The 16,487-nt window shown below is 36.0% G+C and overlaps 1 protein-coding gene across 5 annotated transcripts in view; it reads right to left on the bottom strand.

Annotated features, from left to right (window-relative positions):
* Positions 1-16,487, bottom strand: part of LOC121327468 (propionyl-CoA carboxylase alpha chain, mitochondrial-like) — a 182,898-nt gene that overhangs the window by 155,428 nt on the left and 10,983 nt on the right. For all 5 annotated transcript variants that reach the window (XR_005951575.1, XM_041271533.1, XM_041271535.1 and 2 more), the window contains exons 5-6: positions 11,221-11,334; positions 9,254-9,307 (exon numbers count right to left, since the gene is read on the bottom strand). Coding sequence is in view for 4 of the 5 variants with exons in the window: in XM_041271533.1 (XP_041127467.1) it covers positions 9,254-9,307; positions 11,221-11,334 (168 nt within the window). In the remaining variant the exon portion in view is untranslated. The remainder of the gene's footprint in view (positions 1-9,253; positions 9,308-11,220; positions 11,335-16,487) is intronic.

The following is a 16,487-nucleotide window of genomic DNA, read 5'->3' as shown; positions in this document are numbered from 1 at the left end:
TTCCAAAATAGACCTCCGCATTGACTCAGAAAATGAATTCCATGACAACTTCTGCTGTTTGACAAAACAAAGAAATTCATATGACTGGAATATAAGGTAACAAAACAGCACATAAAACGAAGACATAAACACATCTAAATGTTTTGTTTTTAGTATGTTGTGTGTCATGATCGAGAGTTTAAAGTAACGGAGGATCATTAATAACATCTCAAAAGAAAGCTCTCCAAGTCTTCATCTGACCCATTTTCATTTTTAGTGCACAAGGAAGGTGAACCAGCTGAAGACAGCACATCTTACATACCTAACAATCCACGTAGGGGGAGAAGACTAATTAAGCTATTTACACATTTGCAACAAGCATTGACAACTAGTTCACCACTTTGAACACTGTGTTCTTGTGCAATGTTTCGAATACGGCCACCGCCAACTGCTTTCTTAATCAACCTTTACCTTATCGGTGTCGGGCCGAATTCTGCCCCTTGCTCAATTTTGTACTACTTTGAGATACACGCGCATGCGTGAGTGTTTCGTTGAAGTTTGTCCATCTGGTTACCTAAGCTATTAATGTATTCATTGATGTGGTTTACTGTGAACTTTCGGTATTACAAATTAAATTAGACAGCAAAACAGTATAAAAACATCAAAACACAAAATAGCTTGTGAATGCCATTTCCTCACATTACGTTTCTTTAAAACAGACCACATAACATTTAAAAAAAATATATATTTTACACTAAATCGTGAATACATTGGTAATAAGACATTAGTTAAGTAATCATCTGTTTAATCTATACATTTTATTCATCACCGTGGTGTGCTGTTAACTTTCGGTATTGCAAAAGTAACATACATTTTAGACATTGCTTACGTTTTAGTTTATGGAAAATTGCAATAAGCATGTGATAGTACGCTAACATTGTTTGGGTTATGCATCAAACTTTCCAGACCGCTATTTGCAATTCAGTTACTGTGGTGCAATATTTCACTGCTAATAAATGACTATGGCTTACTGGTACTGTACTTGCATCACGCAAGCAATGTATGGAAAAGGGAGAATGATTTATAAGTTGTGATGATTTTAAATGCGTCTACCTTTAATATTTCAAAACTACATGAGTCGCCTGAGGCTAGACATATCGAAGGTTCACGGTAAACTACGTAGATGAATACATTAATAGCTTAAATAATCACACCAACAAAGTTCAACGAAACAGTCACGCATGTGCATATCTCAAAGTAATGCAAAATTCAGCAAGGGGCAGAATTCGGCACGACAGTCAGCACCACTATCCAGCTTTCATGCGCTCGTTCCTGTCAACTGCTATTGGCCAGCATTGACATCAGTATAATCACTGCATGTTGACTGGCCGAGCTTTCATTCTCATCAGGTATAATTTTGGCATGTGTCGCAATTCTCCACCTATTTCACTTTCTGTCAGTGCTCACTGGATGATCAACAACAGAAAACTTCAGTTGTGCGACGTGAAAACAGCGGTAGGAGTAATACTATGTTCTCTAGTGCAGAGAAACTGAATATTTGAACGAGCATTGCTCCACATATATTGTAAGGCAAAAATCCACATCTGTGTCTGCCATAAATTACATTATTAATAGATAGTAGAAATACATAGGCCTATCACAAAGTGTTTTGCCTTGCACCGTTTCACCACCTTGCCAAAATCTGCACAAGTGATGGCACAACTTGCAATGTTACGTGTAGTGATCAATGTTTTCATTTGTTGTGATCATATTTTCTGTTATGAGGAGAGTAATAAACAAAAACTGTTTTCTTTCCTTTGTATAATGCCCCCTTTTCCACATTTATTTTTTGAAGAGTTCAATTTAACAGCTTTCACTTGCATGTACAGCTAAAATGTAATACTTATGAAAATGTGCCTTTTGCCTCTATAATTCTAAATGAAATGCACACAATGAATATTTAATTCACTGCCCTATTCTTCTAGAATATTACATTTTTACATATAATCTTATCATAGCAGCATTGCAAATCGTTATACTTTTGTTAGATTTAGCTGTGAGTTGTGTGATATGACAGGAAAGTGAAAGTTGTTTTTGTATTTAAACTTCAATATGTTAGCAATGTACTTTAGCTTAGGTAGTGAATTAATAAAATCTTGCAAAAACATGATTTTTGTCTCCCGTTTATTATTAGAAGGGCCTGGGAATTAAGATCCAGTAGAGAGTTGAGAGGGGTTGCTGCATTTTTAAAATGACAAACACTTTGGCATTATTATTATATAAATAAATAAATAAAAGTACAAGTGCATATGTCTAGATTGTCTTTATTTTTCATATGATATACTTAGTATTTTTAGGAAAATTAGCACTCTGAGGCCCCCAAAATATTTGTTTGAGAGTGCTGTTTTTCAGTAATGTGTGGTTATAAAGGTTTTCCTGTTAATTTCACTTAGCCAGAATATATTTCATTGGCAACTGCAGAAAAAATAGACGTTTTTATAGTCTCTGACTGGTGCTATGAACAGAAAGCAGATAAAACATGCAGAGATTTGTCAAAAAAGATTTGCTGGGCCAACTCTGTGTCAGTTCCGGGGGAAAAAGGAGTTAATTATTACCTATTATACATGACCAGTGTGTGGAATTACTTTAGCCCCTTTCACACTGGCATTCCTGGCTATCGGGTCACAATCCAGCATAGTGTGAAACCATGGACCGGGATCGTACCCGGGTCCAAGCGACCCACCTCAGGATGTGGGTTAACATGCTTTGACCCGGGCTGAGTGAGACAAAATGCTTGACAGCCATTCGTGAGCCAACGCAATAACAAAAAGCCACGCTTGCTTGAGACACCATGAGCCAGATTGCAGCAGGGATGAAGAAACTTATTTGTTACCTAACAAATGCCCAAGCAAACTTTAATCGAAATTGGGAAAGTGGTTTCCTGATTTGCCGTCACTGGGTCAGTTAGATATAAAGTTTTGGAAGTACTACTGCAACAAATATAGTTTTAAATTGACCCGAATTCTGGTATCTCAAAAACTTGCGCCAAAGAATGTCCATATCAAATTCCATTAAAATTCAGTGAGCAGTTCTCAGGACATGGCTAAAAATGTAATTGTGACATTGTGTATATAAACGTCTTTGCTCTACTGCCGTTTCCAAGCATAAACAACCACTGCGAGGTACAATAAGTCAAAATACAACAGATTTGTTATTTTTAGGACACACTATTACAAGCACAATTATTATTTTCTGACTGTGTATTATGTACATAGCTGGTTATGCTATAAAGAAAGAGGGGGTACTGGCATGGTGTAGTCTGCTCCCAGAACTGTGAAAGGAGAAGACAATGCCAAGCATCCATGTGTCAGAATTTGGAATTGAGTCTCTGGCTGGAGAACCATGTAAACTATTTCTCATAACCCGATTAATATGATCACTGTTGGATATTTGTTTTCTTTTTTATTTTAATTACACATTTCTTAATATGGTATGCCTGAATAAAACCTTCTCATTTTGGGGTAAACAACATACTCATTAAGATGTTAATTTTCCCAGCAGGAAAATGAAAAGCTGTACAAAATACCCAGCACTCCATTTATAAGCACACTTAACTTAAAACAAAAGGTTTTAATTGTGTTATAGAATGCATGACTTGCAGAAGCACAACACTGAGTCACACAAGGGGAGAAAATAGCTGTGACTGCACTGCAATTCGATAAAAAACAAACCAGGAGCTGGGGTACAGGGCACATATTTATCAGTGAGGGAAAAAACTGTTTAAGTCGTTGACTGGCATTTGAAACTGGGTCCATTTTACAAAGGCATGCTGTTGTCTGACAGAACCCTGAAGATATTTTGTACTTTGTGCAATTTCAAATGTGTCAATCCGGCACGCTCCATCCCACTCTGAAACTGCACAAATTTGAGTCAATTTTAATACAGTTCACTTTGAAGGACAACCCAGACAGGTGAACATAAACAATGAATCAACATTTTAACCTCTCCATCTGTACAGCTCAACAGAGAAGGAAGGATTGTCACTCAATCCACTGTGCCTCTGCCTGGCCTTGGCACCATGAACAGCCCAGCACTCACGGTAAGTCTACCTAACCAGGACTGGAATAAACTGATAATTAGAAGCAGATGTTGACGTTTACGACTGTTACTCTGAAACCGACTTCCTATTTAGGGGCGGCTGTTTCAGTATTAAAAAAAAAAAAAAAAAAAAAAAAAAAAAGTACGTTTAGCAATACTGAGCCCATGGGTAAAAAAACAGCTGCTATTCATCATATACTGCAATTACAGGACAGAAAGTAAGTAGACAAATCTATGACTATGACACTACTGCCAAATACCGGCTAAAAAATAGACAATAAGACGATTGATAAACAAAATAATATTAAAATCCATATAGCAATAACAAGTTCATGAGCCTGCCAAAATAAAATGAAAACTACAGACTGATGGTATGAACACATCATATTTATAACACCATTATTTAGTAAGGTGTGATGATCACCAATTCTAGGCCTACATTTAGGTTAGTAACCAGAACATTTAAGCAAATTACACATTTTTTAAAATAGACATTTTTGGAGTTCTACGTGTGAAGAATGAATGTCAATATTGAGGGCTACTAGCAACTATTTTTACTCATGCTGCTTCAAATGTCTGTACCATTCAGACAGAGCTGCTATAAGTTTCTTCCTCAGCCAAGAGAGAGTAGTGGAGCTTCAGGAGTTTGTGCTGGGTAATACCTGCCAGCGTATTAGATGAATGGGAACTGTGACAACAACAGCGTTTGTAGATTTAATGAGTTTTCTTTTCTCCAAGACAATCTGTCACTTCCACTTGGAGGTGAGCACACCTTAGTTTCATACTAACTATTTACATGTGACAAATATAACAGTACCCCACAGCTCAACTAGTAAACAAATCTCCCTAAAAAAAAAGAAAAAAAGTCCATGTTTTTTCAGCTTACTGCTGTCAGCGCTGGCCTTAAAATCAAGCTGGAACAAGCTGGTAATAGTCAGGCAGAGGGGAAGAGAAAAAGCCCAAAGAGCAAATATTCACAGTGCTCCTAATAACAATAATCTGATCCTGGGGTGCTGCAAAGCCCATCAAGCCCTTTGTTTCTTTAGGACTCACTGCATGACAATTAGGCGCTGCTTAGCATTGGAGGGGAGGGGGTCAGAGAAACCTGGGAGATTCGGCATTGTTTTGCTCCCGGTGCCTAACACTGCATTTTCACATTAACAGGAAGCCACAGCGGCCCAAAGGAATGTGGGCAGTATGGAATTTTAGAGGTAAATTACAAATAAAGAGATTAAACTGAACGGAATAGCCTACCTGTGACACTTTTAAAAAAACTTTTCTTCAAGAAGGCTTTGCATTTTCTTACTGCTTTTTACAAACATTAATCAAGAGGTCAGCAGGCAACTTTAGTTCTAGAAGAAAAGCCTAGCAGGTGACTTGCCTTTTGATTCTTCTCCTCTGTTTATTCCCCAAACCCATATAATCATCAATCCTAAGGAAAACTACCCTTTAACAAGAGCTGCAAAGCAAGCACCTTTGGAGGCAATACAAACTACACAGCTAATTACAGTAGAACATTTAGCACACAAAAATATATATACAAATCATAATTGGTCATTTGGATCCTGTAGGATATCTAAGCTTCAGAAAGAATGTATATGAAGAGCAAAGATAAATGTCAAGCAGATCAGTTCACTACATTAAAGTCTACAATGTCTTGGCTTCAGGTCAGCTGATCACTAAAAGCTCATTCACTGATACAGCTTGCTTTATTGATCTTGTTCTTCATAGACTTTAGTTCTCGCTACATCTAGATCAGCTCAGATTTTAAGGGTATGTAAGACTGAGTCCCTACAGCTAACTATATCTGTGTAAGATAAACAAACTGGAATAAACAAGGCATCCTTTCTAATCAAGCACTGTGTACCAAACATAAGGATAAACTTTTGAAGAATGTATAAGAGACACCAAAAAATTATACTTTAGTTAAAAAAACATATATATAATAATCTTGCAATAGGCACCATGGTCACGGTGAACATTGTGATAGCATGGGCAACTGGGAGTAAAGCAAAGGAATTCTTGCTTGAAATCCTAGCACTGCTAGACTTTCTGCATAACCCTGAGTGACTTAACCTCCCGATCCTCATTCCACCCAGCTGTAAAGCTGTCCCCAAGCAGGACCTCACTGGGAATGGAAAGGGGCATCTCTGATGGGTTATTCTCCAGGATAAAAGGGAACTCTCAAGAAGTAGCTGTGTATGGTTATGTATTTTACAGTGGGTTGGCAATATATTCAAACACTCCCTTTGCTAACACTGCACTGATTAGGCTAGAGGCTGCAAAGCAACACCTTCAGAACTGGTGGTAGGTTTACTTAATATAGTAAAAAAAAAACATCCTAATAAAACATCAGATTAACGTAAACAGCCATTAATTCTCAAGCATCATACCTGTATATCATTGGTACAGTGTACACATTGTATGTTTCCGTCTCACCGCAATAACATTTACCTTCCAAGATAAGAATGTATTGCTATTCAGATAAAGAAAAAAAATGTAAAGACCACACATCAGTTCTATGGATTGATCACTACTGCACATATAAACACACGCACGCACACACACACACACACACATATATATATATATATATATATATATATATATATATATATATGAGCTGGAAACCGCCCTATGAGACCTTTGGCGGGATAAGAAAGCAGAAGAGCACAGCCCAATCTTCATGTTGATCAGAAAGCTCCCCACTGCTTTGGGAGGAACACTCATCAAGTCTTTGAACACCCTTTCTGCATTTCTATGACTGCCCCAACACCTGCATGGTTTGTTCATTCTTAACTCAGAAATAGCCTACTGTAGAATCTGTAGAAACTTGCAAAGTGCACCAGTTTACCACACGTCATTAATTACTTTATTCAACAGGAGGAAGCAGTTCCCCAGCTAGAACACATTCATAGTCACAATCATTAGTGCCACAGCTCATAGATCAAGCTGGTTACTGTACTGGAGAACTGAAATTAAATCAATTAAACCCCACAGCCACGCTATCCAAGGATACCTGTGCTGATTGGCAAGTGCCCACACCTGGGACTTAACCTGCTTGCTTTTTATACCCAGGAGCTGATATCTATAAAATGAATCCATAAGTAGTGGCAACCTGCTGCACATCTAATGCAACAGTCAGTGGTCTCATTATTTTAACATAACCTTAACTCTACCAGCACCATGCTGAAACAAATCAACTTTACTTGCAGTCAAGGAAAGCATGACAAATTATATTTCTTTAATCAGTACAAAAAAAAAACAGTAACTGTGCTATAAATCATCAATTTTAAAAACAGAGGTTATTGTCTGAATAATGCAATGAATATTCAGTTGTGACAAGCGACATGGTTGTCTAAGCTGCCAGTCTCCATATTTGCATACTCAACTTTTCCCCCCCTCACTTATCTTCTGTTTACGTCTGCCATCATTGTATTATCATTTCTCCATGGAGATATGAGCTAGGTAATCTGAGATCTAATCTGCATGTTTATTGCAATATGTCAAAGTTCTTTTTGGAGCAATCAGGGTCATCCAGATACTACAAGTCTTTAAATCGCAACCATATTACCCATTGTTTAAAAAAACAAACAAAAAAAAAACATTAGATTAAAAGTGCAACATGCTCAACAGGAGCCAAAGTAAAGTACAAATTAAAGCCTTCCAGATCGTAATGGTTAATATTATACATTTGTATGCAGTTTTATTTGTTTCAATTTTTAAGTATATCTAGCCCTTAGAGTATTTGTACAATTTTAGTGTATTAAAATGTAGTTTAGTTTATGTTTTCCCAATAAACTAAAAATGTAGAGACAAACCTTTTGTGATTTGTTTAAAACCAAGTGTAGAGTAACAAAACATGTTGATCTCTAAAAATGTTTTTGTAAAAGAGGCTCCCTTAATCTCTTAACATCATTTGATATGTGTTTAAAAACATTCACTGTCACTATGTACTAGTTTGTTTTGACAATAATTACTTCAAATGAGTAGATGCCATCAATAAGAAGAATGTCAATCTTGTAAAATATGAATTGATCACATTAAACTGACTATTCAACTGGAAGACCTTAACAACCAACAAACAGGGTCCAGGATATCCAGATATCTGCCACGCTTGGCTGCTCATGCAGCATTAACTGCGGGTGGAATAGGGAAACACCCCAGAGGACCCATGCGGCCCTCTGGACTATCCTGATTCAGGCTTCTGGGGAGTCAGCAGTCTTGACCTCAAACACATCCTGTACAATACTTGCCTCAAATCCCCAAGTACCCCACTTGATAGAGAAAATCATGCACAGCATGAGAGAAGCACTTCTGTAGAATTTAAGGTCATACTAATTGCAACTTTCCATGATTAACAATTGCCTTATACAGGCACTAAAAGCCCTATTGAATGCTTCCCTTTTAAACTTTTAATCAAAGATTATTTAAAAAAACAATAAAAAAGTGAACGGAAAAGGTTAACAAAGACAGCATGCAATTTCCAGAGACCAAGACTTAAACAAAGAACACCAACATCTGGACACCTTAAAAATATCTGTTTGGAGATTTAAAGGAAAAACTATTACATTAAAACTATTATACAATTGTGGAAATACAATCCAATTTCCTCATCCTGCAATACACTAGGTTTACATTTATAAACTTTTCTTTCTAAGTTTTATTTAAAAGTTGTATGCCTTTATTTGCCATAGCAATATATAGTTAATGTATACATACATGCCGTCAGAGACAGGACATATAATTAATGCCACTATACAATCGAAACACACTGTGTGACCAAGCAAACATTATTATACATACTAATGGGAAGGTAGCATGAGAAGTCACACCATTTATATAACATAATTTCTAGATCCCCAGTCTTTATAATTTACAAATATAAAAACTAATATATGAAAGGTTAAAGCAAGATTATCCCCTACTGAATAACCTATTACAGTTATACAAATAAAACTCATATATCATGCTTGATACAGCATGCAGTTTAGACTTAATTGACAGTGTTTCACTTGTGTAATATATACGTGTATTAAAAATACATTGGAATGTTCAGAATTAAAATCTTTCTTTCGATGTGTTTAAAATCAGGCCTGTCTCTCAAAAAGAGAATGCATCGACTCCTTCAAAGATGATTATTGTAAAAACAAAGAGAACCCATAAGAAAACTTACCAGTCGTCGGGCAAATTCTTTGTTTTCTGATAAAAACCCATAGCCTGGATGCACCTTAAGGAAAAAAGACATAAAACGAAATCTGTTAAAGACTTCATTCATTGTTACTGGCTTATTCCCAAAGGGAATTGTAGAGAGGGTGACGTGTTAACTGCCACAGACAGACAACAAACCCACAAAATGATAGTAAAGTTTATACCCAAACCCGCTATCTGAGATTGCCAAGTCTCCTACTGTCATACTAGGGAGTCCCTTGTTTAAATAAGCATCTCCCTGCACTTCACTGAACCAATATGTGACACAGCTTATGTATCACCTAAGAACTGAACTGCAGAACCAGTTCTGTGATGTTACGTGACATATTCCATGTGGGAAACTTCATAACTTGGATAAAGGGAGCTCCTGGGTGCTACAAAAAGTAGCAAGAAACACACTGCAAAGCATGGCTGCTTCCCATGTCCAAATACTTCTTTAAATAAACTTGAGACAGAGAAAGAGAAGTGGACAAATCTAGACCATTTCTACAGGTATTCAAATGTATCCCAGTAGCATCTTAATTTACGTTTGGAACATATTGTCAACCGTCTACCGTGCGCACAAATTTGAAGAAAAATATAGTTATTATGGAAATGATTTTCAATGTACACAATTAACCATGTCCTTTGCTTTTTTCTTTAAATGAGAGTCTGCTTCCATTCAATAATTCATATCTAACAATCAGGACGGTTTATCTTTGTTTTGTTTTTTTAAATTAGGTTGAAATCAGGTTCCAAAATGCCCACAAAATATCTGTGTTGCCACTAAATGAACTACACCTACAGAAAATCAAATATGCAGAAATAAAACACAGATGTATCTTTTTTTTGTATTCCTTAATTTATTGAAAGGAGACCACCATTAACTTTGTGTGCCCCCTATGAAGCAACAATGCCCAGATGACCAGCCGCATAATAAGGAGTATGAGACACAAGAAGGTGACAATCTCCAAACTAATCACGGAGAGGGTATTTAAACACCAATTGATTTACAGTAGGAGAGAAGGAAGTATCAGTGAAAACTGGTGAATGTTTTTCAGAATTCACAGCCTAGAAGGGCAAGATATTAACCCAAAACATCCTGGAAGAAGTTTGAATCAAAAGCATACGGATACTATTAGATTGTACATTGACAGGTTCATCCAATTTAATTTAAGGGGAAAACATTTTTGCTTTCTTATAAGAAAAATAAATACATAAAGAAGAAGAAGAAGAAGAAGAAGAAGAAGAAGAAGAAGAAGAAGAAGAAGAAGAAGAAGAAGAAGAAGAAGAAGAAGAAGAAGCTTTTGAAGAAGAAGAAGAAGAAGAACCTGTAAAGTAAACAACAAATTACTCTGTTTTTCTTTGTTAAATGTTTTTTTTCAGTATACACAATAATATATATATATATATATATATATATATATATATATATATATATATATATATATATATATATATATATATATATATATATATATATATATAGATATATATATATATACACACACACACACACACACAATTTAAGTGGGGGTGGACTTTTCTGCCATAATTATGAAGTATTTTATATGAAACAATTACAAATCAGACTTCTGCTGGCACCTACTTGTTTCCAAAGGGTTAATGACTAAAAATAAATGTAACTCAAGCAAATTTGGAAATGGATTGGAGCTGTTCCCTGGTGTGAAAGCTGAATCCTGCAGCCACCTGCACGATCAGCCAACAGGGCTGCCAGATGCTACAAAGCCTTTGATTTTTTTCAGTCCCAATTTTGGCCACATTAAACTTGGGTGACATGAACTAAAACTGAACAGGAAAAAAAAAAAAAAAAAAAAAAAAACATGTTCTCTGTATTGCTCTCTTTCTTTAAAATCCTGGCTTTCTATGGGGTTCAGATTTGGGTATTTTTAAGCCGCTACTGCATCTCAAAGCCAACACATTCAGACTCACAGCTTGGGCTCCGGTTTTCCTAATGGCCTCCATGATGGCATCGGTGTTGAGGTAGCTTTTGCTGGTGGGAGCTGGGCCAACACAGACAGCCTCGTCCGCCATTTTCACATGGACCTGATGAGACAAAGAGCAGATGCTTGCTGTAAAAACACATCTGTATTAAACAATCACATTAAAAAAAACGATATGTGAACTACCACAGTTTAACCTGTAAAAGAGAAAGCCTTTATAGGCTTTTCTTGTTTTACACTCTCATCCCTCAGCTAGCTTCACTGCAGCGGCTCTCCCTAATTAAGTGTGTTAGGCTGACAAGGTCGTGTTCTGCTTATTATTTCTTGTGTAAATAAACTTGCCGGACATAATGATAAGTGTCCATTACTTGAAGTGCAAACAGTAAGTGAATTGATAGAGGGAGACCAAATCTGTTATGTGCGTAACTAACATAGTTTATATATTCATACTGAAGAACCAATATGTGTGTCTAGCTTGGCACCCCAGGAAGATGGGGATAATTAGAGAGAATTGAAAGAAGGGATGCAATGATTCTCCCTGCACAGCATCAGGTCGGAGCTGTGCACAAATTAAGCTGTGTCCAAAGAGTTCAATATCAATTCACTTGAACCAGAAAATATAAGATCAATTTAAATGACTTAAGCTTCACTGTTTTTTTTATTTAAATGTTTTACTAATGTATGTATTTAGAACACGTAAACTAGTTATTTGTTTCCTACGCAACAAAATACTGAATTTTAAGCATTTGGGTTTTTCACCTAATACAACATTTTAATAATATAATAATGCAGAGAACTGTGCTAGCTATTAAAAATGTTTTAATGATTATAAATAAAAAAAATGATATGCTACATAAATGTAAACAGATTTTGAAAAAATCAATCTTTCATATACTGTAAGTGAAATATAAAAATAGGAATTGAAATGTTCTTTGTATTTTAAAGGTCAATGAAGTCTCCACAGTACTATACAGCCACTCTTCGTCTAACACTAACACACATACGCTCTTACACACCTGATATGTAAGTGGTGATAGAACTTCAGCTAATTAAGTGACAGACAATTGCACTCGGGGGAGACATTCTTGGGAATTACTGTCAGCAACTGGATAAACACTGGCAAAAGAAAGGTGTTTATGGGCCAGTTGTTCACTGTTTTGTTTTTAAACCAATGTGCTTAAATGAGTCACAAATTCAACTTTCACTTTTTAAAATACATTTTAAAAATGCACCATGTCACATGTAAAACAATGCCTGCTGTACATGTTCAGATGCCTTCTTTTACTGTTTTGTTAAATCATTTGAGCCTTCTACAGTATTCATTTTGGGGTTTCCACCTCAGTCCTGACCTGGAGGATATCCCCTGCTATTCAGCCCATGGTTAATACAAAGCACATACTGTTAATAGCGTTGTGGTTTGAAGTTGATAACATACACAAGGACATTTTCCATGAAGAAATTCAGTCACATGAATAGTGATTGGGCTCCCCCTCTCTGGACTGCTAAACATTGTAAATAAACTAAATAGCATGGAAACAGCAAGTTCTTGTCAACCAGTTTAAAAGAAAACAAGGTGTAATTTATACAAATAAATAAACAGCTTACAACACAGAGGCATGCAGACTTTTAAAATGTGATTTTAACAATATCAATATGTATATATAAAAAATAAAACATATAAGCCACCCCTTGAGCTCTGAATCTCGCTTCAAAAGGGGAGTTTGTCAGCCAATTGCTTTAAATGAAAATTAAATGAAAGATAATAGCATATAATACAAAAACTATTCAACAAACCAAATACAGCTTTACCCTTTCTTAACTGCATATCAACCTAGAAATAGTAGTTTGTGTGAACAATCCAATCTCAGGGGAAAGCCATAAAGATGACGTAAAATTAATATTAAAAAAGAACTCCATCATTAAAACAATGTGGCATTGAAACAGTTAATGTTAATGAAGTGGAAGGTCATTGAGAGAATCATAGAATACAGCTGTGTACAGTCAGCATTCCTGTATCTGTACCCTCCCATTACAGGTTCAATAGGATAAAACACAGAAAAAGAAAAAGCACATAACTTTTTGTATGAAAATGTAATTTCCAAACAACTTTACATTTACAATAACATGCACACAGTTCATACTGTAATTTAAGTTACAGTACGGGGGGGGGGGGGGGGGGGGGGGGGGGGAGTCACAGCATTGTTCTGTACTGTATTTAGATGACATGTGAAGCAGTGAAAAACACATAACAGAAACATTAAACCTACAGTTTGCAAAACTAAAAAATGTGTAATAAAAACCTACATAATAAAAGCGACAAAAGCATCAGTTGGCTGTGTGGCAGGCTGGTGAGTGGATAGAGGCCCAGAGACAGTCTGCAGTTCAAAAAATACTAATTTTATTATAAATAACACAAAATAAAAGTGCACAAGGGCAAAATAAAGGGATTTAAACAAAAAATGAAAGACAAAAAGCAAAATGTACAAAATAAAGGTTTCCAGGCTGGGCAATGCCTTCACTGGATGTACAATTCACAAATCACAAAAACCCACAAACACCAACCTGCTTCCTCAACTCCCTCCTCCCAAATGAGAAGCAGAGGCCTCCTTTTATGTCAGGTGGCTGGGCACTGATTGATCATTAATTAACTTAATCAACCCCAGCTACCTGACCATAATAAACCCAGGCAGGTAGGGGAAATTAACCCCATCCCTGCCAATTTAAAAAACACGCTGCTTAAACAGTTTGGTAGTTTCTGAACAGTACAGTTACAGCAGCATTCCCGACACGTCCTGCTTGTTAACAATGGTGCATTTCTTATACTGCAAGCTTAACAAAGATGTGACGATTACATGTTTTATCTTATAATAGAATCATTTCTGTATCAATAAACGAGATATGGATAAATGGGTGCCGACTGTACTAACTATAAAGATACTGGGCTGTATGTATAAGCATTCTTTTGTTAGCACGTACCTCTTTCCATGGTACTTACGTGTTTAATTTAAGTTATGGACATGTATAAATGAGGTTTCCGGTTTCGTATGGCCTTTGCTGTTGCGTATGCTCACAAAAAATTATACTTTCGTTTAATATTTATTGTTCGTAAATGTAATTTGAATACTAAATTATTTACTTACGCTAGACAGAAGTTCATATCCGCTTCGTATGTAGCCTAATAATTTCCGCTTGTGTTGGAGGTTTTATTTATTTCATTTTGTATTTGACTATTTGTGACTTTACACTGTGGTACTTTGCAGATAATTAAAAATAGCTGACATGCTGTATATGCTTTATTCATTTGCACATGTGCACTCGCATGTCTATACATGTATCAGGATTATATTACTGTATGTGTTGGCTATTATTCTCTCCTGGCAAATAATAAATCGAGTGTTTTGGCAGCAGAAGGTTTTCTGCTTAATGCTTTTGTGGCAAAGATACCTGTTAACAGGCAGAAACAAAATATTCAATTTCTTCAACCAGTACATCAATCTCCTCGACTGAATTTAAGTTTTAATTTTCCTGCGTTATCTGCAACATTTGTAATCTTTGTTGAAAAAAATCAATACAACACAAATTGAGAAGCTAAATTTTACTTGAATACAAAAATGATCACGAGTCGAGAAGTGAAAGAGTTTATTTTACCAGACACCAGTAATGGAACAGAACTAAGAAAATCAAAGAATACAGCTGTAAACCAAACATTAGGAGAATAACTGAAAGTGTACAGTCATGGTCAACAACTTTCACAAGAGGGTTCACTTTCTTGCACCACAATTATGGGAGAACACAAAGAATCAAAGAATACAGCTATGTACCAAGCATGAAGCCAACATCTCCTAGCATTATCATTTGGAAAGAAAACAGTGGCAGCCATATTAGATCACTTGCCAAAGAGTAGGGTGCCGTTAGATTTTGCCCGAGGAGTAAAACTGAAAATACGGAGTTGCTAGCTTAATTTGTTCGTTTTTTGTTTTGAAGAAATATATGGAGGACAATTAACCCCATTGTGGAAAAAACTACTTTACAATGTATTTTTGTATTAGGTGATACTTATAAAGAACTGTTTAATCTTCCACATTGTTCAGTAAGAGTGATTTAGAATCTTTTTCCAGTTGTAAAACTGTCAGTAGCAAAAGTATTTAAGCTGAAACATTAAACCACAAAGGCTAGTTGGACTGATAGTGAGCAGAGCCACTGTATAAAAGTTAAACCATATTATACAATATTTTTATGCAATGGGGTTTAAGTAATCAAATGTATTTGGTTTAAGGAACCAGAACGATGACCAGGGAGTTCTTAAAGAGCCGTACAAAAATGATATACATTACTAACTAAAAATAAGAAAGAATGTGACATAAAACAAGTTTAGTTTACTCAAACTAAATAGCTGACTGAATACTGGCAAAGAAATAAAGAGAGATTTAACCAAACTGCACAAATACATAGCTTCAGTATATCTGTGACCATTAAACAAATGCATCATGTCATGTTTTAATACTTGCTTACACCAAAGATTGCGCATGTAGTGAGCAATCCCATTAAAAGCCTTGAATGGGATCCTTCATGTCTGTCTAAATCAAAAGATTCATACTGTGGAACTCAATGAGCTACACATGGCTCAAGAGTCGTAGCCCTACCTTAAACTCTGACAGAAAGCAAAGCTAAGGCATTTGAAGCAATGGATGACTTTTTCAGAACTGGAAGGCAACTGCTCCTTGTATCTCCAAACAAATGTTTCGATCTGTACCGTTTACATTAGAGCAAAGAGTAGGATGCAGCGATGTTGTTCAAAGACCTCTAAAAGTCAAAAGGTGTCTTGTTTAGCTATTAAACTCTTCCCTTCGGAGGGAGGTGAGAAACATTAACTAAGAAATGCCCACTCTCGCCCCAGCGCCACAAAGTGCAGCACTTCTTGTATAAACAATTAGGTGTCATAAATGTAGAAAAACTACTTTAGCACATTTTTTCTAAATAACTAAGAGTCCTAAATACTTCAGCACAGTACAATGTGATACATGTACATTGTTTTTAAGTAGTGTGGTATCACCTTAACAACATGGGATTTCAAAATGTAGATTTGATGGGGAAATGGAACTTGAACATGATAAATTGATTGTGATTTAACTGAAAACGGACAATACATTTGTTAATACAAACATGGTTGTCGTGTTTTGTTCTTTTTGTTCTCTAACCAATTTGGAACACAGAAAATACTATGAACACCTACAATTTCAGTGAAATGTTGGTGTT

Source organism: Polyodon spathula, chromosome 15, assembly GCF_017654505.1.
Source record: "Polyodon spathula isolate WHYD16114869_AA chromosome 15, ASM1765450v1, whole genome shotgun sequence".
Classification (NCBI taxonomy): Eukaryota; Metazoa; Chordata; class Actinopteri; order Acipenseriformes; family Polyodontidae; genus Polyodon; species Polyodon spathula.
The sequence above is the reverse complement of the archived record's forward strand: the minus strand, read 5'-3'. Positions and strand labels throughout refer to the sequence as shown.